Consider the following 27,344-nt stretch of genomic DNA (forward strand, 5'->3'; position numbering starts at 1 on the left):
AAATTTTGTATATTTTAATTTAAAAAAAAAAAAATTCTAAGTGTGAAATTAATTTATATTTTAAAATAATTATTTTATGTGTACAAATGACACGATTACGAGAAAATGAGTACCCACATCAATACATTTGGATTATGTGTACGCAAGTCATGAAAATGTTGATTACATTAGTAGCTGATTAATGATTAAATTAATTAGGGAACTTCTGGTTGTGGTATCATTAATTCTATTCATTTTTCACGGAATTTTCTCGACTTTTCGCATATCATAATAGAAAAAGATAATTTTTGAAAAAAAATTACTGTTATAATTTTTTTTTTTTGTAATTTTTGAAAATAATAGCTTTCATGTCATATCTGAGGTAGTCGCGAGTAAGATGAGTACCCACAACAGTATATTTATAATAATTCCATTAAAATTACAAATTGATTATTTGAACAAGAATTAATTAACCGATAAATTAATTAACCACCACTTTATTGTAATATAGCGTTGTTGGTACTCATTTTTCGTGAAATTTGCTCAGCAATACGAATATCTCAGTAAATTTACTGTAAAAAAATTTTTAACAGTAAAAATTCAATTCTGATTTTTATAAAATTTTTTCTAGACTGTGTATTTTAATAAAAAAATTTCTGATGGCTTCTATGGATCGCTAAGTAATCAATTGATCTTTCTTTAGCAGCCAATAAATAAATGTAATGTTTTTCTATGAAATGTTATTTAATGAGTGTATAAATAGATAATAAATATTTATAAATAGAAAAAAAAAGTGAATTAAACTCACCATTATCAATCGGCGGTTGTTGTAACTGATGTAGATGTGCATAATAATAATGATGGTGCAGAATGCACTCAAGATCAGTGCAGTTTAGCATTTTCCACGACTCCGCGTCCTCAACACCTTCGTCTCAAGGACAACAAATGTTCTTTCTCTTTTAATTCTTTTAAGCAAATAATAATAATAAAATAAATAAATAAAAAGAACACACTGACACAAACACTTGACTAGATTATTTTAAATTTTGTTTAAATTTTTTATTAATACACGTTTACGCGCACTGAGATAAATGTCATTGACTAATTTAAAAATGTCATTCACTTAATTACTCAACATTAATGTCAATTAACCCATTTTTAATTTTATTGTATTAAGATTGATTTTTTTAAATAAAATTATTTATAAATATGTATTTTTATATATATTGTTTTTTTTTTTTAATATATCAACGTTAAATATAAAATATAAATTTAAAGTTTCTTCATTCAAATTACATATTTTATTGAACTTCCTGTCTCTTATATTTGACCTCTAGTAACTATTTTATTTCCCTTTGAAAATTGTTAACGTTTTATTTAGTTCAAAAGTCATTTACTGACATTAATCATTGTGATTTTCTTCAATTATCTCATCAACAATTGACGTTGTCTTGTTTAAATATTAATATATGTATATATATTTATATATATAGAAATTAGTGTTTAAAAAATGACTAATTGTTCATACCAAAAAACTCTAAATATTAAAATGCCAATTGCCAGTAAACTATTGATTTTATCAAAAAATTTCATAAACATTTTTTGTAGCAAATTTATTTTCCCATAAAAAGTATTTGAGATAAAAATACCGTAAAAGTAATTGCTTTAAAGATATAGACGATTAAAGAATTTTCCAAAGGCAAATTTCCAAATTTATGAATTTTGAACCGCCAAAAGTTTTAATTGGCTATAACTTCTAAAATAATGACTCTCTGGTAATTTTATAAGAAACCTTTTTTCTAGAGAATTTAATTTCCTGCAAAAAATTTCTGATGTAAAAATACCGTAAAATTTATTGTTCAGAAGATATAGGCGATTGAAGTTTTCTCCAAAACCAAATTTTCAAATCAATGAATTTTGAACCGCCAAAAGTTTTAATTGACTATAACTTCTAAAATAATGACTCTCTGGTAATTTTATAAGAAACCTTTTTTCTAAAGAATTTAATTTCCTACAAATTTTCTCTTGAACTTTTTCTCCTAAAACTAAAACTTTAGCCGCGATCTTTTAAACACTAAATTAATAATTTTGTAGATATCAGCCTTCGTCATCCGGTCAATGAAATTAAAAACGCCTATAATTTTTAAACTTATTATCCTACAACAATAGTACTAATGACCTTTTTTATAATGAATGAAATTTCCCAGTTTATTCGCATCAGCATTTTGAACCCATTTTTTATAGAAAGAGTAATTCCCAACCGAAAATCATCTACATAAATATTTAATGATTCATCTGAAAACCCAGTAGTGCAAAAAATTTTTCTTAACAACCTAATTATAAAGGAATTAAAAAAAACTACTATACCAATGAATCAAAAGGGTCGTTGCACGTGTTAGAGAAATCTTATTAATAGTGAAATCCGTATATTTTATCGCTGTACACACATGCAAAGCAAATGTACATACACAAGCTTTTCATCGGCTAATCACGCATACTAACACTTTCTAAAGTGTCAATGATCATTAAACAACAAAATAGCTTCTCAATGAAATTCAAAATTTATTTCCGGGTGTGATGAACTAAAAAACTTCCGCAACCTCACAATATTATTATTATTATTATAATTATCTACTATTATTATTATCATATTCAAGGTCAAGACGTTCAATGACGAGATCAAAGGCAAAGTTCGTCGACTGTTATCGAGGACAACTTAAGATCTGCAAGGCTAAAAAATTTTGCTCTCTTTACTCTTTTATTTTTCTTACTTTACTTCCTCAACTTGCACTGTACCCAAGAAAAAATTTCAAAGCTAAAACTACCGAGTCATATTAAAATATTTCAAAAAAAAAATTTTTCAAATTTCCCGCCAAACTAAATTTAAACATTCAGCCATTTTGATCCTATTATTTGCAAATAAATCAATAAAAAAATGTATATATAAATTAATTCATTAACACTCACTAATATAAATATATAACAAACCTATGAGAAATTAATTTAATTAAATTAATATTTAATTAACACAACACAGCACACCTTAAGTTTTTTTTAAATCACTATCATTTTTCGGTTTTAAAAATTTTTTACACTAAAAAAATTTATGTTCAAAATATGACAGCTTAAACACGACACTAAAAACTATATTTTATAAGTATGTGAATATATATATTTATGAGAAATTATTATTAGAATAAAAAATAATTATTTTGCAAAAATAAAAAGTGATTTGTCGCGAACGATATGTGACCGCGAGCGGGTTTGTTGAGCGAATGTGTTCTGTAGCTTAGCTGGTCCCCGTTGGATTTAATACTTAATGTGTGCGTGTGTGTTTGTTGTGTGTGGGTCACTCAGTCACTTTACTTAAAAGAGTTGGCATGTATTGATGCCGAGTAAGACAGAAGGTAGAATGTAATAACGCCACTTACTTTCCACTCACTATAATCTCTAACTAAAAACATTTTTTTAAATTATTTTTTACTATTTAAATAATTATTTATTTATTATTATCACTTTTATGTATTAATTATGATTAATTATTAACTATTAATTATTTATTTTCAAAAATCACTGATAACTCAACACTGACACTTTGACTGTTACCCAAAAATCGCCATTTTGTTTTTTACTATTGCACTTTTACATTTTGAAAATTTTTAAATTTCACGCATGCGCGTCAGGGGGGCGCGCGCGTATAAACAATATGGCGGCTAACGGAAAATAACCCGGCATTTCATCATAAAAAATAATTAATGGTTGACAGTATTTAATGATTATTAGTGTTAATTAATAGTTTAATTAATTTATTGAATTATTTTAAAGTGATTTGACGTAATAATTAATATATGTCATTGTTTTTTTTTTTTATTTAAATTTGTTAAATGTGTCGCGGCGTAGATTTTTTATTGTGATGTTGTTTTATTATTTTAATTAGTTCTTTTTATGTTAATTATTATTTATTTCATATTGGGATAGTGATGTGAATTTGATTTTTATTAATTAAAGTGTAAATAAAATAATTGTGGAAAGTGTGACTGCGAGAACGACCGTTTTATGTACAACTGTCATGGCGGCTGTTTAAAAAAAGGCGGAAAAATTTTTAAATTTGAATTGGAGATAAGGTAAGAATATTTTTTATGATCGTTTCGTAGTTTTGAAATTTTTCCTTTGTATAAATTCTATATTTTTTTTTTAAATTGTTTAAAAATACGCGCAAAATTTTAATTTTGAAAAATATTAAAAATATGACTGCATAATAAAGAAGATAATAAAAAACAAAAATCGATTTCGAAAAAAAAAGATAATACTGCAGTTATCTGACTTCTATTAATTTTTGAATTTTTTTTAAAACGATAAATCATTTAAAAAAAATATTTTTAAAAATTGTACCTGTACCTTTTTAAATCTTCTGCAGGTGCATTTTTAAAGTTTTTTTTTTTTGTGATGGATTAAAAAAAAATCCGAAAATTTTTAATTGTCTACTAATTTCAGAACCATAGAAAATTTCATACCCCAAGTAAGCAGACAGACAAATTTAAAATTATAAATAAATAAAATAAATAATTAAAAAAAAATATTTATAAAAAATGCACTTAATAATTTTTAAATTTTTTAAATGCGCATTTTTTAAAAATTTAATTTAATTTATTATTTACTCTGTTCATTAATAAATTTAAATTTGTCACATCTGCTGCATTCACACTCAGTAAAAAAGAGCAAATATTTTTTTTATAAAAATTGACTTCCACTTTAAGGAGATTAATTTCATAAATAATTAGGCCGATTTTTATTGATTTAAATAATTACATAGTTAAAAATATATAAAACTTTGTTCAAAACAAGAAAAGTGTCCTATCGTGAACATACAAAAATAATTGAATGAGTACTTCTATAATAATAATAAAAATTTATATTTTTATGGCTATCAATTATCATTATAAAGTATACAATAATGATTGAATGATAAATGTGTTTATAAATGTATTGTTAGTATCATTTATTAGTTTTTAAAACTTTCGCCTTTTCATGACGCGAGACAATTCGAAACTCGACGTGATGCGATACGAGTATTTTTTTTATAGAGAAAGAATGAGAGAGCTCGTGACTTTTAACGATTTAAACTATCAATAAATAATTATATACACATATATATTTATATATTGAATAGTCTATTGTATACTTTTATAAGAAAAATAAGATAAAATATATTTTCTAAAGTTTCACATCTCAAGATTATAAATTATTTGAGCTTGAATTTTTTTTGAATTTATTTAGTTTGAGGGAAAAAAGTGATGGGTATTTTTTGTCGGTAATGTATATGGATAAATATGTGGTTTATTTCACTTTAGAATAACCAGGTAGCTTCTTTTACGATCATTATTTATTATATGTCGACTTGTTTAGACTCGATGTCGCCGGTTAACTTACTCTGGTTCGTCTAGTTTGTAAGTTCTAGTTTCATGGGATATCTGGTTCTCTATGTGCCCTACATTCAATACAAGATTTATTTAACTGATACACGATGATACAATTTTGTTTACACTTTCTCTGTTAAATTATTTATTTTTTAAATTTAATTTTCAAAATTTTCTAAGGAAAAAAAATTTATATCTAGTATTGTTTATTTTATAATCATCTATAGTTAAAATAAAAATCAGTTATTAATAAACGCGGACGATAAAATTATTTTTATAATAAATGAAATTTTTTTCTTTATAAAAATATTTTTAAAAATTTACGACTATGATTTTTGAATTGCTGATTAAATTCTGAGCAAAATGAGTACCAACATCGATATATTTCGACAAAGTGTTCATTAATTAATTTATTTGTTAATTAAATACTAAGGTTGCCATGCTTAATTTTTTATGGTTTTTAAATATAGGGATGTGGGTAGTCATTCTACTCGCAATTGCCTCAGGAGTAACGTACTATTAATTATTTTTTTTTTAATTTGAAACTAATTATTACATCACCGTAATTATTTCCATGGGAATTTTTTGGCGTCGCATTATATCGATGTCGGTACTCAAACAACAGGAAATTAAGTTACAAAAAAGACTGGACTGATAATTTTTGATTATTCTCGAACCCGCAAAAAAAATATATCAAATTAATTTACGATCGATTTGATATTTTGATTTTTTTCCCACAAATAATTGCTTAGGAAAATTGATTAGACTCAAAAAAGATCGTGTACATTAAATAATATTATTTTATGACAGCTAAATAATACTAGCAAATAGTGTCATTATATATTTATATAGAAGCCTCAATGGAGAGACCTAGTGGAAGAGCAAACCAGATTAGACCGCCTTTGAAGTACTTAACACGTAAAATTCTCTCAATCTTAATCATAATTATTGAATAAAAAATTTATAATACACCCGATTAAAACGTATCAAACTCGAAATTTTTTTTTTTTTATTACAAATACCGTATCTAGGTCCAGTAAAATTATACTTTAATGTCTTGCGTACCCTCAAGCATAGAAATTATGTAAATTTAAAAACACAGTTTATCAATTTTTTATTTAAAACGTCATGTTTAAAAAAATTATATATAAATAATGCATGATAAATTTCGTAATAAAAAAAATAGTTAATGTTGCAACGGAAAAAAATTATTAAGTATTTTATTTAATTTTTTTTTTAATTCGATTGACGGTCAATGATGTGTTGAGAATGACAAATTATTTTATCGTCTGTGTACTGTTAATACCATGATAAAAAATTAAATGTTGGTCATATAGAATTTAGACTTGAGACTTTTATTTTATTTGTGTCTGTGAGAAATGATACTAAGTACTAGTGCTAGTAACTAGTAATAATGAGGTAAGATACACGTGCCATTAGCTTCTATGCTAGGGTACATGATAATTTAAAGGTCATACCGTATTACAGTATACATAGTAAGTAACACATACATCTAAATATATATACATTTGAAATATATAGATATAGAGATAGAGAAACTGAGGACTGTAATTTAATCATCGGGATAAAAAGTTACTGCTTGATTGCTTGTTAAAAATAATAATTAACAAATAATATATGATAAATTTTTTCCTGAAATCTGCTGCGTCACCCGTGGAAATAAATTTTCGACCCGCTTCTGGAAAGAAGACTAGATCTATTAATTTTTGTAGGAAATGCGTCACACTAGGGTATTATTTTACTGTCAGTTTACTTAATTCGTTCCATGTATGGAAATCAGCAGAAATTTTGTGAAATTTCTGTATTTTTAGCTTTGAAAATATTTGTCAAGGGTTTAGTTACATGAAACTAAAAGTAGTTTTCTCTCACTAGCAGGCCCTTGTTTGGTGAAAAAAAATTGAAACCTCATGGTCTGGCCTAAAAATAAATTTTTGACGTTTTGATTCGGAAAAAGACGATCTATTAATTTTTGTAGGAAATTCTTCTCACTAGGGTATTTTACTGTTAGGTTTAAGAATTCCCCGTTTCTAGAGATTGAGAAAAATTTAAGAAATTTTCTTCTTGGACATTGAATTTCTTTTTTTTTTTTTTTTTCTCAAATTAGAAAGTAAAAGTTAATTTTCCAAAATCGGTAATTCGACCCTACATATATTTGTATATTAATATATATTTAATCTAAAAAACGTATTCCAAATGTATATGAATCGCGTACTTGTAAAATGTTAAAAAATGTTAATTTTACAAATTATTACTAAAATAAATTATTTACTATATTCTATCGAGATAAAAATATTCAAATTTTCAAAATAAAAAAAAAATGATCAAAATAATAAACTCATAAATAATTTTTTTTCGTAAATAATTTGACAAAAGTTTTCTCAATACATTCGAAGAATATAAATATTTATTTTTTACAAGTATCATAATAAATATAAATATAAACTTATTTACTATTAAAGACTCGGATCAATTATTTGCCCGCTAAATATTATCGTTTCATTAATGATAATGAGTATAATAAATGGACGATTTACAGTAAAGTATATTCTATCATCTAAACATGAACTATCGTCATCCGGACCTGAAAAATATATAAATATACTAATTAAAATCATAAAATTAATAAATCATTATTTATTGATTTTATTTCGTCAATATAAAGTTCAATTAAAATACGATAATTTGAATTCAAATAAAAATACTTACAAAGAAAACTTGGTCCTACACACTCGCCTTCATATATTCTAAGTACTGTTTTTTGTACAATATTACTAACTTTTAATGACTCAGATATGCAACAAAAGTCAGCAGTATCATCCATAGTTTTGTTTATATTTATCTGAACAAAAAAATATATTTATTAACTTCTATATTATTGATTATAATTAATTATGATAAAAATAGATTACCTTATTTGAATAATCACTTAAATCGATAAAACTATCAATTTTAAATTTCGGTAATGATATATCGATAATTTCAGTTCTCGCGTGGTTACGAAAATCACTATATTTAAATTTATGAAGATTTTTTACCACATCGAGTAAAGTTTTATCCTCATCCGGAAGAATGACAATCATTTTTAATCCTAGATCATCGTCCTGTAATAAATAATTTTTGGTGAACATATTGTCATGATACCAGCATCGCAATTTCATGTTTCAGTGTCTGTACAGGCAATCAAAATAAGTTAATTTCAGCCCAATACCGCGGAGAAATATTAGCGCATGCGTAAATTGCGAATGCCTTCAGTCAGAGGACAGAAACAAATAATATTTAAATGTCAGTAGTGCATTAATATGTTATAATTTTATTTACTTTTAAAGGGAGCTCGACGAGCTCAGCATTTAAATAACCCATTCGAATATATTTAAATCTATTAATTTGCTGCATCATGCATACAGACTTTTCCGTGGTAGCATCTATTTGAAATAAATTATGGGTAGTATATAAATAACTAAATGGTTTCAGCCAATTGGTTCGGAAATAAGCAACGCTAGCAAGAAGTAAAGATGTGTCTTTGCTAATTAAATCTGAAAATAATAAATATAATATAGTATATTATTTACTTATTCATGTACAATGAGGCGTCTATTATAAAAACCATAAATTTCATGTCTTTTTTAAATTAGGATCAGAACCGGCCTTTTTTTGCTCAACGGTCGTGTTCAAAACTGGGTCAAAAATTAAGCTAAAATAAAAATCAACCGCTAAAATACATTTAATTAACTTTAACAGCATTAATTTTCCCTTAACACAAAAAAAACTCGTAATACTACGACCCAACCATTGAATTTATCGCTGGTTCATCATTTCTTAGTTTTTCGAGTGTTAAAAATTTAGAAAAAGATCCAATTTTGAAATTAGGCGCCTTAAATGCTACTTCATGAATAATTAATAATCAACATACTATTAGTTATGACATTTTGTACATGATATTTAGTTCTATTAGTACTCCAATGGTTTATTTGTCTTACAGTATCATCTAAATTGTGAAAATTAACATTCAGAGGTTCAGATTCATAAAGAACTCGAATTAACTCCCTGTATTTAGGACTAACTTCAGCCTCTTCCGACGGGAAAATTTTGCTATCCAAGTATAATTTGGAACCATTGATATTCTAATGACAAAAATTTCAATTAAAAAATCTAATTGATTTATTGATTAATAGAATAAATAAATAAATGAACAAACTTTAAGTGAATGGACAAGATCTTTGATAGGTCTCATATATTTCTTAGATATTTGTTCAGGCAAATATAAAATAGTGTCGAGTTCTTTTTTAGTTTCACCGCAAGCTCCATTTTCCATCATTAATAACGAGAGGGCATAATTAATTGGTGATACTGCGTAGTTTTTTTTATTATCATGAAAAATAGTCTAAAAAAAACAAAATAATTTTCTAGTTTTTGGATTCAAAGAAGTTTTTTTTTAAATAATTACCTTAATTAAATTGATTCCAAAGTCATTGATATTATTTATCATCTTCTTTTGTGTCTTTTTCTCAAGCGGCTGTAGGGTAATGACATCAAAACTTGCGTTATCGTCTTTGTCTACTTCAAGACAATTTGAGAAATCGGTAGGGTTTAGAGTTTCGGTAGAAGACTCAGGTTCTATTTCATTGATATTAGTTTTAGAATTGATGATCGGCGAATCTTTTATCATTGAATCATCATTATTTGATCTATCAGTAATAATCGAGTCGTCCTCTGTATTTTTCAGCTCTTCTGGAGAACTAAATGGTTTATTTTAATATGTATTGAATATTAAGGAGGGAAACTGGTCTGAGATACAAAAAAAGCATATTTTTATGATTTTTTTTTCAGAGTATCTTCTTTATTAATATTCTCAAAATTTGTGACATGATTAAGCATCATTCCAAGAATATTCTGCTAAATTTTCATTAAAAAATATTTAAAAATAAGCCAGTGGTAGTGGGGAGAGATGAGTCACCTCAAAAAAAGGTATCCATGCCGTAGGCAGGATAACTCATGACTGCCTCATTTGAAATAAAAAAACCAAAAAGATTTCTTTAGTACATAAGTTTGATGGATTTGAACGAAAGAATAAACGAAATATTAATTTTTGAATTTTTGGTAAAGGTGCAATCAAAAGAATGGTTTTTGCCAAAAATTCTTCCTTTTGTTTACTAAAGAAATCTTTTTGATTTTTTGATTTGAGATGAGATAGTCATGAGTTATCCTGCCTACGGCATGGAGACTTTTTTGAGGTGACTCGTCTCTCCCCTCTACCACTGGCTTATTTTTAAATATTTTTTAAAGAAAATTTATCAGAACATTCTTGAAATGATACTTAATCATGTCACAAATTTTAAGAATTTTAATAACAAAGGTACTCTGAAAAAAAAATCACAAAAATATACTCTCTTTTTGTACGTCATTTGAAAGTTTTCGTTTCACGGGGTTTTTATATTACGCGCCGTAACTAAATTATAACAAATTATTAAGCACCTGGTAGACTCAAGCTCTGGATTTTCTGAACTAGAAATGACTTCTTCGGTGGAATGATCAGTAATTATCTGATCCTCTGAATCATCTTGAGTATTTGGTTCCACCGGCGCGCTATAAATTGTTACAAAGAAATTAATAATTTCATAGTTTAATTAATCATATTTTAATAAATATAATGAAGAAATGAGAATATACTTAGTATAAGGATACTCTGAAGTCTCCGAACTAGTTGATGGCTCCCGAGTGGTCATAAAGTCTTCAGTTTCAGTTTGGTATTGCATATTTTCACTGTTATCTTTATCCGTCTTCTCAAATTCTTCAAACGGGCTATCAATTATTTTGATTCATTACTTATACATATTAATTACTTATGTCAAATACTAATTAAATTATAAGTGTTGAGCAAGTACTTGATTGTAGTGTGAAGCTCCGAAGTTGTCGATAAAAGCCCTTCAGTAGTAAAGTCATCAGTTGTTTCTTTTGAATTATCGTCAAAATTGTCTTTTTCGTTATCTGGCTTTTCAGCTGAACTTTTTTCTGGAGTAAATTCAGGCCCTTGAGTAACAGTTGGGTCATCAGTGATAATTTTATCATCTGGATCATCTTTTTCTTCTACCAGATCTGGTTTCCTGATAAATTATGTCTCTAATAATTTTTTCTCTGTAAACAGATTTATAAAAATAAATTGAAACTTTTTCTTACTCGGTTGTACTCGTTGAGTAAAAAGTTGTCTGATCCGAATCTTCTTTAGTCTCATTTTCTTCTCCTTGGTTATCTGAAGTGTCTGATACTCTATAGGATAAATTTTTATAAATGAATGAAAATTATCATTTTTAAAACATAGTTGAGTTTGTAAATCAGTATAAATTTATCATACCCATGGGTGGATTCGGACTCTGGAGTTTCTTCTGAGTGAGTTGACTCGGTTGTTGTAAAAGCTTGAGTTGTTTCTTCGCTAGGGTATTTTTCACTGGGTTCAGTCGGTGCAGTTGGTGTCCAATTTTCAATTGGTTTGGATGTTATTATTATGAGATCATTATCATCGCCATAGTCATCATCATTATCATTATAATCTTCAGATGGTTCAGCTTTGTATTTTCTACCAGTAGTTTTTGTATCACTTGGTTTAGTTACATCAGTTATTGATGTCGTGTCAATGTCTTTATCACCCTGATCAGATGTTGTCTTCTTACTGTCATCATTATCCTGATTTTTGTTTTCAGCATCTTCTTCAGGAGATGGTTTAGAACTTGGCTCTTCATCAGTAGTTTCTTCATCACTTGATGCGGTTACATCAGTTTTTGATGTAGTATCAGTGTCTGTATCACCCGATGCAGGTGTTGTCATTTTACTATCATCGTTTTCCTGATTTTTGCTATCATCAGCATCATCAGGAGATGCTTTAGTACTTGTTCCACTAGTAGTTTCCTTATCATTTGATTCGGCTACACCATTTGATATCGTATCAGCGTCTTTATCATTCGGATGAGGGGTTGTCATCTTACTATCGTCATTGTCTTCATTTTTGTTATCATCAGCGCTATTTTTGGGAGATGGCTTAGAATTTTGCTCTCCATCAGTAGTTTCCTTATCAATCGATTCGGTAACATTAGTTTTTGATGTCGTAGTCTTTTCATCATTCGCATCAGGTGTTGTCATCTTACTATCATCATTATCCTGATTTTTTTTATCATCAGCATCATCTTCAGAAGATGATTTAGTAGTATGTTTTCTATCAGTAGTTTCCTTATCAATCGATTCGGTAACATTAGTTTTTGATGTCATAGTCTTTTCATCATTCGCATCAGGTGTTGTCATCTTACTATCATCATTATCCTGATTTTTTTTATCATCAGCATCATCTTCAGAAGATGATTTAGTAGTATGTTTTCCATCAGTAGTTTTCTTATCATTCGATTCAGCTACATCAGTTTTTAATGTCGTAGTGTTTTCATCATTTGCATCAGGTGTTGTCATAACATTATCACCATCATCACCAGAAGATGATTTAGTGGTATGTTCTTGATCAGTAGTTTCTTTATCAGTGGATTCAGTAGCGTCAGTTTTTTGTGTAGTATCAGTATCTTTATTACCAAAATCAGGTGTTGTCATCTTGCTATCATCATTATCCTCATTTTTGTTCTCATCAACGTCATCTTTAGGAGATGATTTAGTGCTACGTTCTCCATCAGTAGTTTCTGTATCACTCGATTCAGTTACATCAGATTTCGATGTCGTGTCAGTGTCTTTATAACCCGGATTAGGTGTTGTTATCTTACGACCATCATCCTTATCTTCAGGAGATGATTCATCACTATGTTCTCCGTCAGTGCTTTCCTTATGACTCGATTCAGTTACATCAATTTTTGATGGCGTGTCAGTCTTTTTATCATCCGATGCAGGCGTTGTCATTTTACTGTCATCATTGACCTGATTTTTGTTGTCATCAGCATCATCTTCAGGAAATATTTTAGTACTTTCTCCAATAGTAGTTTCCTTATCACTCGATTCAGTTACATCAGTTGTCGATGTAACAATATCTTTATCATTTGGACTAAGTGATGTCATTTTCATATCATCACTGTCCTCATTTTTGTTATCACCATCATCATCTTTAGTCGATGGTTTAGTACTATGTACTTCATCACTAATTGCTTTGCTAGGAGTCGGTGTTGTAACACTATCAGTACTCGAGGAAATTTCAGTCATCTTTGTATTACTTGATTCAGTTACATCATTTTTAGATGTCATATCAGTCTCGTTGTCACCCGGCTCAGACGTTGCCATCTTACTACCACTTTTTTTATCACCATCATCTTCAAAAGATGGTTTCGTATTATTCGCTATGTCAGTAGTTTCTTTATCACTTGATTGAGTTACATCGGATGTTAAAGTCGTACCGCTGTCTTCATCATGTGGACCAACTGTTGTCATCTTCTTATTACCCTCATCTTCAGAAGATGTGTTATCACTGTGTACTCTATCAGTAGTTGTTTCTTCACTCGTTTTAGTTACACCAGTTCCCGGTGCTGCATCACTATTTCTAAGTCCCGAATCTATAGTTGTCATTACATTATCATCATCATTATTATTCCCAGAAGTTGATTCAGTATCATTCACTTTATCAGTATTTTTTTTTTCACTGTCTTCAGTAACATCAGTCATTGGTGTCGTATCACGACCACCTGGATCAGCTGTTGTCATTTTACTATTTCTATCATCTTCCATATCATCATCATCATTATCATCATCTGATGGCTCAGCATTAAATTTTCTCTGAGTTGATTTTTTATCACTTGATTCAGTTACTCTAGTCTGTGGTGTACTAGTGAGATCTTTATTACGTGGACCAGGTGTTATAATTAAAACTCCATCTTCATCATCATCATCATCATCATCATCATCATCATCATCATCATCATCTGTATCAGAAGTTGACTCAGTTTCATTCACTTTATCAGTATTTTTTTTTTCACTGGCTTCAGTAACATCAGTCATTAGTGTCGTACCACCACGTGGATCATTTGTTGTCATTTTAGTATTTTTATCATCATCATTATCATCAGTATCAGAAGTTGACTCAGTTTCATTCACTTTATCAGTATTTTTTTTTTCACTGGCTTCAGTAACATCAGTCATTAGTGTCGTACCACCACGTGGATCATTTGTTGTCATTTTAGTATTTTTATCATCATCATTATCATCAGTATCAGAAGTTGACTCAGTTTCATTCACTTTATCAGTATTTTTTTTTCCACTGTCTTCAGTAACATCAGTCATTGGTGTAGTATCACGGCCACCTGGATCAGCTGTTGTCATTTTACTATTTCTATCATTTTCCATATCATCATCATCATTATCATCATCATCATTATCATCATCTGATGGCTCAGCATTAAATTTTCTCTGAGTTGTTTTTTTATCACTTGGTTCAGTTACTCTAGTCTGTGGTGTACTAGTGAGATCTTTATTACGTGGACCAGGTGTTATAATTAAAACTCCATCTTCATCATCATCATCATCATCATCATCATCATCATCATCATCATCATCATCATCATCATCATCATCACCATCATCATCATCTGTATCAGAAGTTGACTCAGTTTCATTCACTTTATCAGTATTTTTTTTTCCACTGACTTCAGTAACATCAGTCATTGGTGTCGTATCACGACCACCTGGATCAGCTGTTGTCATTTTACTATTTCTATCATTTTCCATATCATCATCATCATCATTATCATCATCATCTGATGGCTCAGCATTAAATTTTCTCTGAGTTGTTTTTTTATCACTTGATTCAGTTACTCTAGTCTGTGGTGTACTAGTGAGATCTTTATTACGTGGACCAGGTGTTATGATTAAAACTCCATCATCATCATCATCATCATCATCATCATCATCATCATCATCATCTGTATCAGAAGTTGACTCAGTTTCATTCACTTTATCAGTATTTTTTTTTCCACTGACTTCAGTAACATCAGTCATTGGTGTCGTATCACGACCACCTGGATCAGCTGTTGTCATTTTACTATTTCTATCATTTTCCATATCATCATCATCATCATTATCATCATCATCTGATGGCTCAGCATTAAATTTTCTCTGAGTTGTTTTTTTATCACTTGATTCAGTTACTCTAGTCTGTGGTGTACTAGTGAGATCTTTATTACGTGGACCAGGTGTTATGATTAAAACTCCATCATCATCATCATCTTCATCATCATCATCATCATCTGTATCAGAAGTTGACTCAGTTTCATTCACTTTATCAGTATTTTTTTTTCCACTGACTTCAGTAACATCAGTCATTGGTGTCGTATCACGACCACCTGGATCAGCTGTTGTCATTTTACTATTTCTATCATTTTCCATATCATCATCATCATCATTATCATCATCATCTGATGGCTCAGCATTAAATTTTCTCTGAGTTGTTTTTTTATCACTTGGTTCAGTTACTCCAGTCCGTGGTGTACTAGTGAGATCTTTATTACGTGGACCAGGTGTTATAATTAAAACTCCATCTTCATCATCATCATCATCATCATCATCATCATCATCTTCATCATCATCATCATCATCTGTATCAGAAGTTGACTCAGTTTCATTCACTTTATCAGTATTTTTTTTTCCACTGACTTCAGTAACATCAGTCATTGGTGTCGTATCACGACCACCTGGATCAGCTGTTGTCATTTTACTATTTCTATCATTTTCCATATCATCATCATCATCATTATCATCATCATCTGATGGCTCAGCATTAAATTTTCTCTGAGTTGTTTTTTTATCACTTGATTCAGTTACTCTAGTCTGTGGTGTACTAGTGAGATCTTTATTACGTGGACCAGGTGTTATGATTAAAACTCCATCATCATCATCATCTTCATCATCATCATCATCATCTGTATCAGAAGTTGACTCAGTTTCATTCACTTTATCAGTATTTTTTTTTCCACTGACTTCAGTAACATCAGTCATTGGTGTCGTATCACGACCACCTGGATCAGCTGTTGTCATTTTACTATTTCTATCATTTTCCATATCATCATCATCATCATTATCATCATCATCTGATGGCTCAGCATTAAATTTTCTCTGAGTTGTTTTTTTATCACTTGGTTCAGTTACTCCAGTCCGTGGTGTACTAGTGAGATCTTTATTACGTGGACCAGGTGTTATGATTAAAACTCCATCATCATCATCATCATCATCATCTGTATCATCAAGTTTAATTGTAGTCCCACTAATACTTGACGTAACAGGATTCAAAGTTGTCGACGTACTACTACTACTAAAAAAATAATAAATTAAATCAATTAAAAATAAATAATCAATCATTACTCATTACTCTAAAAAAATGACATTAATTTACCCATCAGTTACTTTCTCAAGACTATCATTTTTTATCGTATCTCCATAATTTTTTCCACAGAGTCCAAGTTTCTGAAACTATTTCATTCAATTCATAATTACTGTTTACAAAACAAATATTTATTTTTTCTTAATTAATTAATTACCATTTCACACAAATTCGGGAATATTTTACCATCACAATTACAATTTGTATGTGGCAAAGAAATTAATGAAGAAGAACTAGCATTAAATATTGAAAAAGGTAAACCCACATCACTGGGTGATAATGGAGGTAATGGAGATGTTGTATTACATCCTCCCAATAAAACGAGTACAAAATTTAAAAGTGGAGTCATTATAAAACTTATAAATAATTCGAATCTTATTAAAATAAATTTTATTAAAAAAATATTAATTTAAATAGATTTAATTTATTATTAAGTCAGTGATAATCTTATGAACACTAGCGGACTGACTAAACGAATAATTAACTTTATCTTCAATTTATAAGAAAATAATACGGAAATGGTAAATATTTTTTATACAAAATTAAATGCTTGTACCTGATAATCTTTTATCGCTAAGACTTATCAGCAATTTCCTTAATTATTAGCCAATTGTATTCAAAATATTTTAAATTTTTGTCGAGGAGAGACATACAGGCATTCAAAAACATTATGTTTAACATATAAATTAAATAATTGACAATAAGAGTAGGAAGTTTTAATTTTAAAACAAATTTTATTTTATTTTTTTTTGATTGATTTTATTACAATTTTTTTTTAACACTTTCGACTTACGGAAAAATGTCTTGAAAAAAAATATTAAGTATTTCGTGTCCAAAATTTAAATTATAAAAATTCAATTACGAAGTTAGTCAAGTTGAGTAAAAAATGGTAGTTTTATTTGCAATTAAACAATAATTAGTATTTTGTGTACACAGAAAAAAAGAATTTCTTGTCGCAAGAGTGTTTTTCTATTTCAAAAAAATTTTTCCCGCCCCAAGATAATTTATGATCCTGAACTTAGCAGACAACAAATTTCGGAGTTTTTTGACAATTAAAAAAAAAAACTACAAAAATGCACATGTAGCAAATTTAAAAAACTATAGGTGCAATTTTTTAAAATAATTTTTTTTTATCGTTTTAAAAAGGTTCAAAAATTATTAGCCGGCTAATTTTGGTATAATGATAATTTTTGTTTTAGATTTTTATAAATACAAAAAAATTTCTTGAGGCGAGTAAAGATTTTTCGTGCTAAGAATTTTTTTTCTGTGTAAATATGATACTTGTAGTAATTGTATTTAATATTAACATTACTGACAGCAATTTTAAATTTTTTCAATTTTTATATGTAATTTAGAAGAGACCTAATAGTCGGTACTTAAAATATTGAATATTAATATTCGATTTAAAATTCAAATAAAAAATTTTTAATTTTGAATAATTTACAAAATTTGAATTATTTAAAATTTTCAAATTTAGAAAAAAAAAATTAATTACACATGCGTACGTTTTTAAATTATTAATAAATTTTTTTAATTATCAAAATAATTTTATTTGTTTTAAGAAATGTGAATTTTTTTTCGAATATTTGAGAATCTCATCAGAGTCAAATTTAAAAAATTGAGACACAAATAAACAAGATGATCTTGGACTCAAAATTCATCAAATGCGTATTAGAAATATTTTATATCCGAACCGAGTATTTGAATTCGTACTGAATATAAAATTTTCCAATATTAAAAAATTTGAAATTCTGAATAATTTAATTTTAATTTAAAATCAGATAATAATATTTTATTCAAACACTTTTTGTACACTTGTTGTGTAATTGTATATAATACATTGTGCCGTAGGCTGTTTTTATTTTTATTTAAAATTACAGTCACTTGAGCAGAACGTTTTCATTCATACAATTCAAAACTTGTAATTTGTAACTGTATACTTTCGTCATGATTATTATTAAGTTACAATAATGCCTCATTACTTTTTTTTGTTAAATTAATATTTAATTATAATAATAAAATTTTATTTAAATATTATTGGAGTAGCGCAATAATCGCACACAAATTCAGCATTAAAAATTCAAAAATTTCTATTAAAACGGCAGTATTTAATATAAAAAACGTCTTTCTAAACAAGTGGTGTCTTATAATTAATCATTTAATTATAACAATTATAATTAAGTTTGCTTGCAAAAAAAATAACTTTATGTCGTTTTTGTAAAGCATGAACTGTCACAATAATTAAATTAATAAATTAAATATGTAAACATAAATCCCATCAAAAAAAATTTTTTAAAAAACATTGACTTCAAAACTTAAAAACGTGACCAGGAATTTTTTTCAAACTTCTAAAAATACAAAGAAGAAAAAAAAATTTACAATAAATGAAAAATTTAACTCTTCTGTAAATTTTTTTGAATCCATTAAAAGTTTTTATTTTTTTTTTTTGTGAGAAAAAAATTCTTGTGCCAAAAATTCCTTTTTTCTGATTACGCCACTCATTGATTTTTTCTTTTAATTTTCAAAAGTTTAAAAAAAGTTGATCGTATCACATTTTAAGTTTGAAATAGTCAACATTTCTTTAACTTTTTTTTATGGGACATCAATTAATTATTTCAGTTTTGTTCATATGAAATATTTTATAAAAAAATGTATATGATACTAATGATTCATAAGAAATATATGATAATTTTTAATTTATATAATCATGAAATTAAAGGCTCAGTTCTATACAATTTGTGTATTGTATCAAATGATTACAATAATTTTGTAAAATTTTAAATATTGGCGCGGAAAAAGTAAAAATAGATTTTTACTGTTCAACTAGATACAATAATTGAATACACCTGGTAATTTTTAAAAATAACTGACCACTCTAGCGTATTTACTATCTCTTCAGTTGTCTTCCCTTTAAAAAAAATGCCTATTAAATATTATAAATTTTATTTTTAGTGTCATCGAGTGTCAGGTCATTAGAAAAATTGATTGTAATTTATGTGAATTTAAAAGTTATTAATTGTTTTTACCTCAGGATTAATCTTAACAATTTTATTTTATCGATTTATTGTATTTTATAAACATTAACTCAACTCAGATCCATATTTATAATTTTGTTTTTTAAAATTCAAAGAAAGATAAAAAGAAACTTATATATTTTTATTTAAATCACCATTTAATTTATTGCCTGACGATTTCACACAAACAATTACAGTTACAGACAGTATAATTTTATTTTTCGTCATCAAAGCTGATATCTCATTATCAATCCTTACAAATATTGTAACCAAATGATACCATACATAAAATCATAAGAAACTGAGTCCTTTCCATAAAACAAACGATAAAATGTCTATTAAAAATATGAGAAAATACTGACTTATGCAATGTGTTGATTGTTTACTGTTTGATTCTACTATAAAATGTCTCATTGATTATTTAAATTTCAATATTTATCATTATTATCAATTTAATATTCATGACTAGTAATTAAAAAGCAAGACCGGCTTCTGAGTATGTCGTAAATATTTTTTCAATGGAATTTGAGTAGGCTGCTGTCCTTAAGTCTAATCCCAAGTTATATTTCATCGCAGTCTTCATGATAGCCTAGAAATTTATTTTAAAAACAATTAATTAATTATTGAACACTAATAATAATAATAAATTAATAATGATCTTGAAGTTGGCAGACAATTAAAAACTTTCGGATTTTTTTTTCAACAGAGTAATTACAAAAAAAAAAAATAATAAAAAAATGCACATGTAGAAAATTGAAAAAACTATAAGTGCAATTTTTCAAAATATTTATTTTTTTATAATTTATTGTTTTTAAAAAAATCCAAAAATTATTAAAAGTCAGCCAACCTGTATCGTAATTAAGCAACATATTTATCTACTCACTCTAGCTGATCGTTCCATAGTATAGTCAAGACCAGAATGAACAATATCTTTTTCGGAAGCACCAGAAATTCTTTTTTGAAAAGCTTCAGATGCAGTCACTGGAATACGGCCACCAACGCGACCAAATCTGCGCTCTAAAGACTCTTGGACGGATTCTATAATTTAAAAATAATTATAATCTCATTACTTTTATATAGTGATGCAAAATAACCGTCATTTTTATGTTAAGTCAGACCACGATAAATTGCTGACAATTGACGTCAAAAATTTTTCAGTTAAATTTTTATAAAATAATTATCTGGGTAAAATAAAATCGACGCGGGAATCGTAAAATTTCAAAAATAATCTTTGGTAAATTTTTTACTGATAAATTGACGTCAATTATCTGACACTTGTCCATATAATTTTATTAATTTATAATTTACCTAACAAATGATAATTAGATTCTCTTTCATATTTAAATGTAAGACGTCCATAGGAAACATGATTTAAATTTTTAAGCCATTCGAAAAATGACACAGTAACACCACCGGCATTTATATATAAATCAGGAATAACAAGAACATTTCTTTCAATAAGAATTTTATCAGCGGCAGGTGTCGTAGGACCATTGGCAGCTTCAGCAATTATTTTAGCCTTTAAAAAAATATCACAATTAACATCAAAATAAATAAATAAATAAATGAACAAATCAACTAATCAATACCTGAATACGTGAGGCGTTATCTTTGTTGATAACCTTCTCAATAGCAGCGGGAATGAAAATATCGCACTGTTCATACATTAAATTTTCACCAGTGTAAGGTTGCGCCCCAGGAAAACCAACGATTGTTCCGTTTTCAATCCTATAATCTTCCAATGCCTTTGGATCGATTCCATCGGGGTTAACGATTGAACCATCGTGCTCAATAACTCCAACACAAGTTGCACCAGCACGGTGGAGATACCGCATCGAATGAAGACCTACATTACCGAAACCTTGAACGATAAATGTTTTGCCACCCCAGCCTGGTGTTGTTCCAATCATAGACATGTAATTAGCCTCGTTTATAAAATTCTCTAGACCATGGAAAACTCCGCGACCGGTTGCTGATATACGTCCGTGAATTCCTCCTTGATTTATGGGCTTTCCTGTTACACAGGCATGGGCATTTATATCCAGATGACCTATCGTCTTTGCATATGTATCTGCTATCCATGACATTTCACGTTCGCCGGTTCCCATGTCAGGGGCTGGTACGTCCACTCCAGGTCCTGTTTAAATTTTTCATTATTGATCGATCAATCGATTAATGAATTAATTCCTCATATATTTTATATATTTATTTAACTATTCTTACCAATGAAACCTTTTTTCGCCATTTCCAAAGTAAATCTACGAGTTATTTTTTCTAACTCGTGCTCGGAATATTTTTTCGGGTCAATTTTTATTCCGGCTTTAGCACCACCGAAGGGAACGTCAACGCAAGCACACTTGAAGGTCATCAAAGCTGACAAAGCTTTTACTTCATCTCTGCATACATCCATTGAAAATCGGATACCTGTAATATAGAAAATTATTTATTATTTCATGAAATTAATTATCATTTTATTTAAATTTATTTTTTGTGATTAATTGTAATAATTATTGATAAAATCTTAGAAATTTTGACCAAGTTGAGGATAAAAAATTAAACCCTTCTTAAAATTTTATCAGCTATTTTGATCCTTCCGTTATTGTTGATATATTTTAGAAAAAAAAAAAATTACGACAGATTTAAATGACATTACATTTTTCATGTTAATTTTTAATAAAATTAATAAGGATTAAAACAACTCCCAGTGTGGGGTCAGTCGGTCAAGATCTTCCTCGTTTTTTAAAAAAGTAATACAATAAAATATTTACAAATTTTATGTTATATTTACATAAAAATCTATAAAGAAGTAAATAAATAAAAAAAATCAGTAGACGATTTCTTTAAAAACTTCGATAAATTCTTATAAAATTTCTTTTATGATAAAAAATTCGTTACTTTTTAAAATAATTGATGAGAAAATCTCAGTAAAATTTGTCAAAATATTTTTCAGAAATATAGTAATCTAGTAGATTTTTTCCAATTTTTTTTATTCGTTGCGCGAAAACCGTTCCGATTTTTGGGAAAATAAAAAATATGTCCTGTTAGAATTAGTAACGCGATGTCATAGTCATAATTAACAAAACTCAGGCAGTCATGAGAACTTCAGATAACTAAGATTATTAATAAAATTATTTTTATTTATACCCATGTATTTTGGTACTCGTGGTTTCTATTTTGGATAAATCCAAATATAAATTATCCGTGGCCTTTAGCTTTCGTTTTTTTTTTATATGATCTATATGTACATGAATGCATGACCAACTAATTAGCCAATGCTTTGACCTATTGGGCTTAGACTGCATGGCACCGATTGTCTTTCGTAATTACTTTTATTATTATTATTGTTATTATGATTATTATTATTATTAGTGTTCTTTAATTGAATATTCTAATATTGATTAATATTTTTAAGCATTTTTTTTATTTATAAAACTTTTTATATTTTTTATTCAAATACCAAATATTTATTTATTTCATACATTTTGTTTGAATAAAATATTTACTATACACTAGAAATCACTTCCGGAATAAAATAAAAAAATATATATATTTATTTAAAAATTAAATTTATAAATCCGTGAGTAAGAATTTAAATAAAAAATTTTTATTTGAACACAAACATGGAAAAAAAAAATTAATATAAGGTAAATATATATAAATATAAGGTAAAAATATATAAATAAAAAATTCTTAAAAATATGAAATTTAAAATCACGTTAGTGACCTGCGTAAATAAAAATCAGTAGAATAGCACAAGTTAATATTATTTCAATTGATTAATTTTTTTTTTTATTGTATGAAAATCAAAAAAAAAATTTCAATGTCAAACAATTTAAAAAATTCTTCCCGTTTATAAATTTTTTTCAAATTGCAGATTTATAAATTTAGTAAAATAAATTTTTTTAAATTTTACTAAATGATGAAAAAAAATAAATTCTTATTCAAAAATTTAAATATTTATTAAATTATCAAAATTCATATTATCAATAATTAATACATTTTTTATCTTTCACTAATTAATTAAATAAATAAATATAAAAATTGAATAATCAATTTCCTAATCAATTAGTTAAATTAAATTATCACGATTGATTATTTGTAGGCCGTATTTTTTTTTTTTAGATACAACAAATAATCGAATATCATATTTATATATTGATTTATTTATATAATATTGCGATAAGAGATAATTTATATATTTACTAAATGAATAGAATTTACAAATAAAAGCCGAGCCTTTAAGTTTATTTATAACATCTTTTAGCTGACAAGGCTGTAAAAGCTTGCAGCTTTTTACTGACCTCATTACTCTTCAACATAAGTAAAACAATTTAATGATTATTAATCAATAATCAATAACAATTGTCTATCAATTATTTTCAATCAACTAATCAAGAACTACCACTACTTGACAACGAAATAATTAAATAAACTACATAGAGCATAAAAAAAAATGTTTAGTGATGCCATGGAATGCAATAAAATAAATAAACTAAAGTCGAAAAAATAATTAAAATTTTCTCACTTACATTTAAAATTAGATCAAATTTTATTATTTTAATTAACTCTCAAAACAGAAACAATTAAATGACTCATCAGTGCCACGTGTGTTTGTTAAGTTGCCAACAGTTAAATAATTCCAAGTGTTCATATGATATATATATATATTTTTTTTTAACTTTTTAATCGTATGATTATATATTTATAAATATGTAACTAGAGATATATGAGAGGTTTATCTCGACAAAAAAAACTATTATATTAAAATATATAAAAGAAAAATGGAGTAATTTTATCAAAATTTATGATAAAATTAATTTTGAAGAATAAAAAAAAAGTAATGAAATTTATAATTATAAATAAATAGAGTAAATAATTTAAAAAAAATATTTAGAAAAAATGCACTTATTACTTTTTTAATTTTTCAAATACCCATTTTTTGAAAATTTTATTTTTTTTATTTTTTACCCAATTTATTTATAATTTTAAATTTGTTTGGTGCCTGCTACATTCACACTCATAAATTCAACTATGACTATAAATTATTTTATTAATTTTATTATTATTATATATATATATATATATATATATATATATATGTCCATGAAAGTAAATTGATGGCAATTAATGACAAACATTACAATTAAAAAAAAAAAATTGAAATAAAAAAAAAAAAATTAGAATTTAATTTTATTAAAAAAAAAAAAATAATATTTATCATAACAACGACATGATTGACGATTATAAAATGATTCATTACCCGGAACTTTATTATTTATCCATAATAATAAAATTTGTTATTATGTTGTTAATTGAAATGTCATTGAATATTTATGACATTTGTACAAATATTTAAAATTCAAGTCCAATATCCGATTGTTGTCTGTAATGATAAGAGCAAATAATAGAAACTATAATAAAAATACATATACTGCGATTTAAATGAATGCTAGACAAAGTGTGTTCATTGTTTGAGCAATAACTTTTTTTTTTTACAAGGTAGAGATTTTTTCTGGCCTTGTGTTTTTGTACTCTTGTGGCGTATCACAACTTGATGAACAATCACTGACACTTTGCTGTCGATTTAATCTCTATTATAACGGTGTCGAGACGTTGACGCGAGACTTAATATAAAGACGAGAATAAACTCTCGATCATACTCGAAATATTTATTCTCTTTACAAATAATTAACTTTGGTAATAAATTATTAATTATCATGAGGGTGAATGTAGCAGATATCCGATAAATTTTTAATTATTTATAAATAGACTAAATAATTAATAAAATTAAATTTTTAAAAAATGCGCATTTAGAAAATTTTGAAATTAATAAGTGCATTTTTTAAAAAATCCACTTTTTAATTATTTATAATTTTAAAATTGATGTCTGCTACATTCTTACTCATTACTTACATTAGTAATAAAAATAAAAAATTTTTTTTTTAAATTTTTACTCCAATTTTAAAAAAAATTTATACTCGTCTAAAAACTAAAAAAAAAAATAACTGATATTTTTTTCCATTTTTTGAAAAATATTCTTTTATGTCAAAATAATAAAAAACATAAAAGAAAATACTGGAAGCTCTGAAACGTATTTACAAAATATAATTATTTGAATAAGGTTACAGCCTTGAAAATGTTGACATTTCCGTAAATATTTAAAACCATCTCTTGATAAAAAAAAGCTGTTTATACATTTCCCTGTTGCTAAAAAAAAAAAATAAAAAACAAACCTCCTTTGCATGGTGTCCGATGCGTAGAATGCTGAGCTCGGTAGCCAGTGATCATTTCATAGTCACCCGAGTCACGTCTCAACGGGAATGTTGTCTCCAAAATATGATCACAAGGTTCCATTAACATAAGAATACCTTTGACCTTTTTTCTACGCTCCTCGATTGTCATTTTAGATCGATGACCCACATCCTCGACCAATTTGTCCTCGATAGTTTGGCATGCACGGTGAAAAAAGTACTCTACCATGTTAAAAAATTTCGGGTTCTCAGCGACCGGAATGTCCTTAAGACGATCAGGGATCTGGTGCTCAGCATACCCTCGGTTTTGAATTGTCACCGGGATAACACGCGCCAATGCACCGGCTAAATCACCATTTAATTTTGGAGCCTGCTTTCCTTTAAGACATCCAGTGGCTTTTGATCTCATAAATTTATTCAAATGATGATACATTTTCAAATTTTTTTTCTTTGTAAAAAACTAAAATTAAAATTTTTTAAAATTTAATTATTGATTTTGTTAATTTGAAAAAATTTTAATTGGGTAATAATCAACAGAATTTGTTGACTTTTCCCTCCACTCGTTGATTTTTATCTCACAAAATAAAAATAAAACGACGATACCGAACCCGCAATAGATTACCGAGTACTGAGTGTTACTGTAAAACTTTAACACTTATGTGTATACACATATATGTGTATATATGCGTGTATAAATGTATGTGTATATGTATATATATTTATGTAATTGTAGATATTTTAATATGCTGCTATTAAAAGCGCCTCAGCTTCAGGCTTCAGAAAACCAACTGACGCCTAACACGTTTTAGATTTTAGTCACGCGTCCCACGTAGGCTGGACTGAAACTACTATTTTAGAGATTGGAAGAAGAAATGATTTTTTTAAATTTATCTGGACACTACTACATACTAAAAATATTAAGCCCGCATTATTAGCTGGTGTTTGATATTTATTTCTGAGTGATTCATTCTCGGGTGTACTGTCGGCATAGAAAAATTCTATGGTTCTGGTAGACGAGAAGTTTTAAATTTCGAATCGAGATGGCGCTAAAAAACATTCGAGTTTGATTGGTTGGGCTTGAAATTTAAAATACGCGGGAAAATTTAAAAATACCGCGAATTAAAAATAGCATTGGCTACAAATGAAATTATGACGTAGTTAAGCAGTCGATTAGTTAAAAAAACACATGATATTAATTATAACAATCAAAAAATATTTGAGTTAAAAGTATTTGTTTCTCTCTGAGTACATGCCCTTATATTATAACCATCACCAATATCTTAAACTCAATGAAGAAGGCTGTTTCTGCCGTTCTCGC

The 27,344-nt window shown here is 27.3% G+C and overlaps 4 protein-coding genes across 11 annotated transcripts in view; 1 reads left to right on the top strand and 3 right to left on the bottom strand.

The window, feature by feature from the left end:
* The window catches only part of LOC103572619 (WD repeat-containing protein 48 homolog), a 73,599-nt gene extending 72,637 nt beyond the window's left edge, over nt 1-962 (bottom strand). For 3 of the 7 annotated variants that reach the window (XM_053739280.1, XM_053739275.1, XM_053739274.1), the window contains exon 1: nt 788-961. In XM_053739280.1, coding sequence (XP_053595255.1) covers nt 788-878 — 91 coding nt within the window. In that variant the 5' untranslated portion in view covers nt 879-961. Of the gene's footprint in view, nt 1-787 lie in introns of all 7 variants that reach the window. The other 4 variants (XM_053739279.1, XM_053739278.1, XM_053739284.1 and 1 more) reach the window with 4 other exon arrangements.
* Nucleotides 963-3,716: 2,754 nt separating this feature from the next.
* The window catches only part of LOC103572618 (transcription elongation factor B polypeptide 3), a 36,071-nt gene continuing 12,443 nt past the window's right edge, over nt 3,717-27,344 (top strand). Inside the window, exon 1 of the mRNA XM_053739289.1 lies at nt 3,717-4,103. Within this exon, the coding sequence (XP_053595264.1) occupies nt 4,036-4,103 (68 nt within the window). The 5' untranslated portion in view covers nt 3,717-4,035. The remainder of the gene's footprint in view (nt 4,104-27,344) is intronic.
* LOC103572616 (mucin-12) lies at nt 7,819-17,220 on the bottom strand. Of its 2 annotated transcripts, none has more exons than XM_014444567.2 (14): nt 16,919-17,220; nt 16,774-16,850; nt 11,767-16,689; nt 11,592-11,681; nt 11,300-11,518; nt 11,085-11,216; nt 10,890-11,000; nt 9,862-10,153; nt 9,613-9,798; nt 9,328-9,538; nt 8,736-8,950; nt 8,327-8,518; nt 8,124-8,256; nt 7,819-7,998 (listed from the first exon to the last, which is right to left on the bottom strand). In XM_014444567.2, the coding sequence occupies exons 1-14, from the start codon at nt 17,108-17,110 to the stop codon at nt 7,871-7,873; spliced, it is 7,101 nt and encodes a 2,366-aa protein (XP_014300053.2). In that variant the 5' UTR covers nt 17,111-17,220; the 3' UTR covers nt 7,819-7,870. The 2 variants fall into 2 exon arrangements, with proteins under 2 accessions (XP_014300053.2, XP_053595263.1); XM_053739288.1 differs by having other exon boundaries at nt 11,767-16,692.
* On the bottom strand, nt 18,538-26,978 carry LOC103572617 (glutamate dehydrogenase, mitochondrial). Its single transcript, XM_008551274.3, has 6 exons — nt 26,009-26,978; nt 21,999-22,199; nt 21,365-21,912; nt 21,084-21,294; nt 20,659-20,813; nt 18,538-20,364 (listed from the first exon to the last, which is right to left on the bottom strand). The coding sequence occupies exons 1-6, from the start codon at nt 26,457-26,459 to the stop codon at nt 20,248-20,250; spliced, it is 1,683 nt and encodes a 560-aa protein (XP_008549496.1). The 5' UTR covers nt 26,460-26,978; the 3' UTR covers nt 18,538-20,247.

The sequence above is a fragment of the Microplitis demolitor genome, chromosome 5, assembly GCF_026212275.2.
Source record: "Microplitis demolitor isolate Queensland-Clemson2020A chromosome 5, iyMicDemo2.1a, whole genome shotgun sequence".
Lineage (NCBI taxonomy): Eukaryota > Metazoa > Arthropoda > Insecta > Hymenoptera > Braconidae > Microplitis > Microplitis demolitor.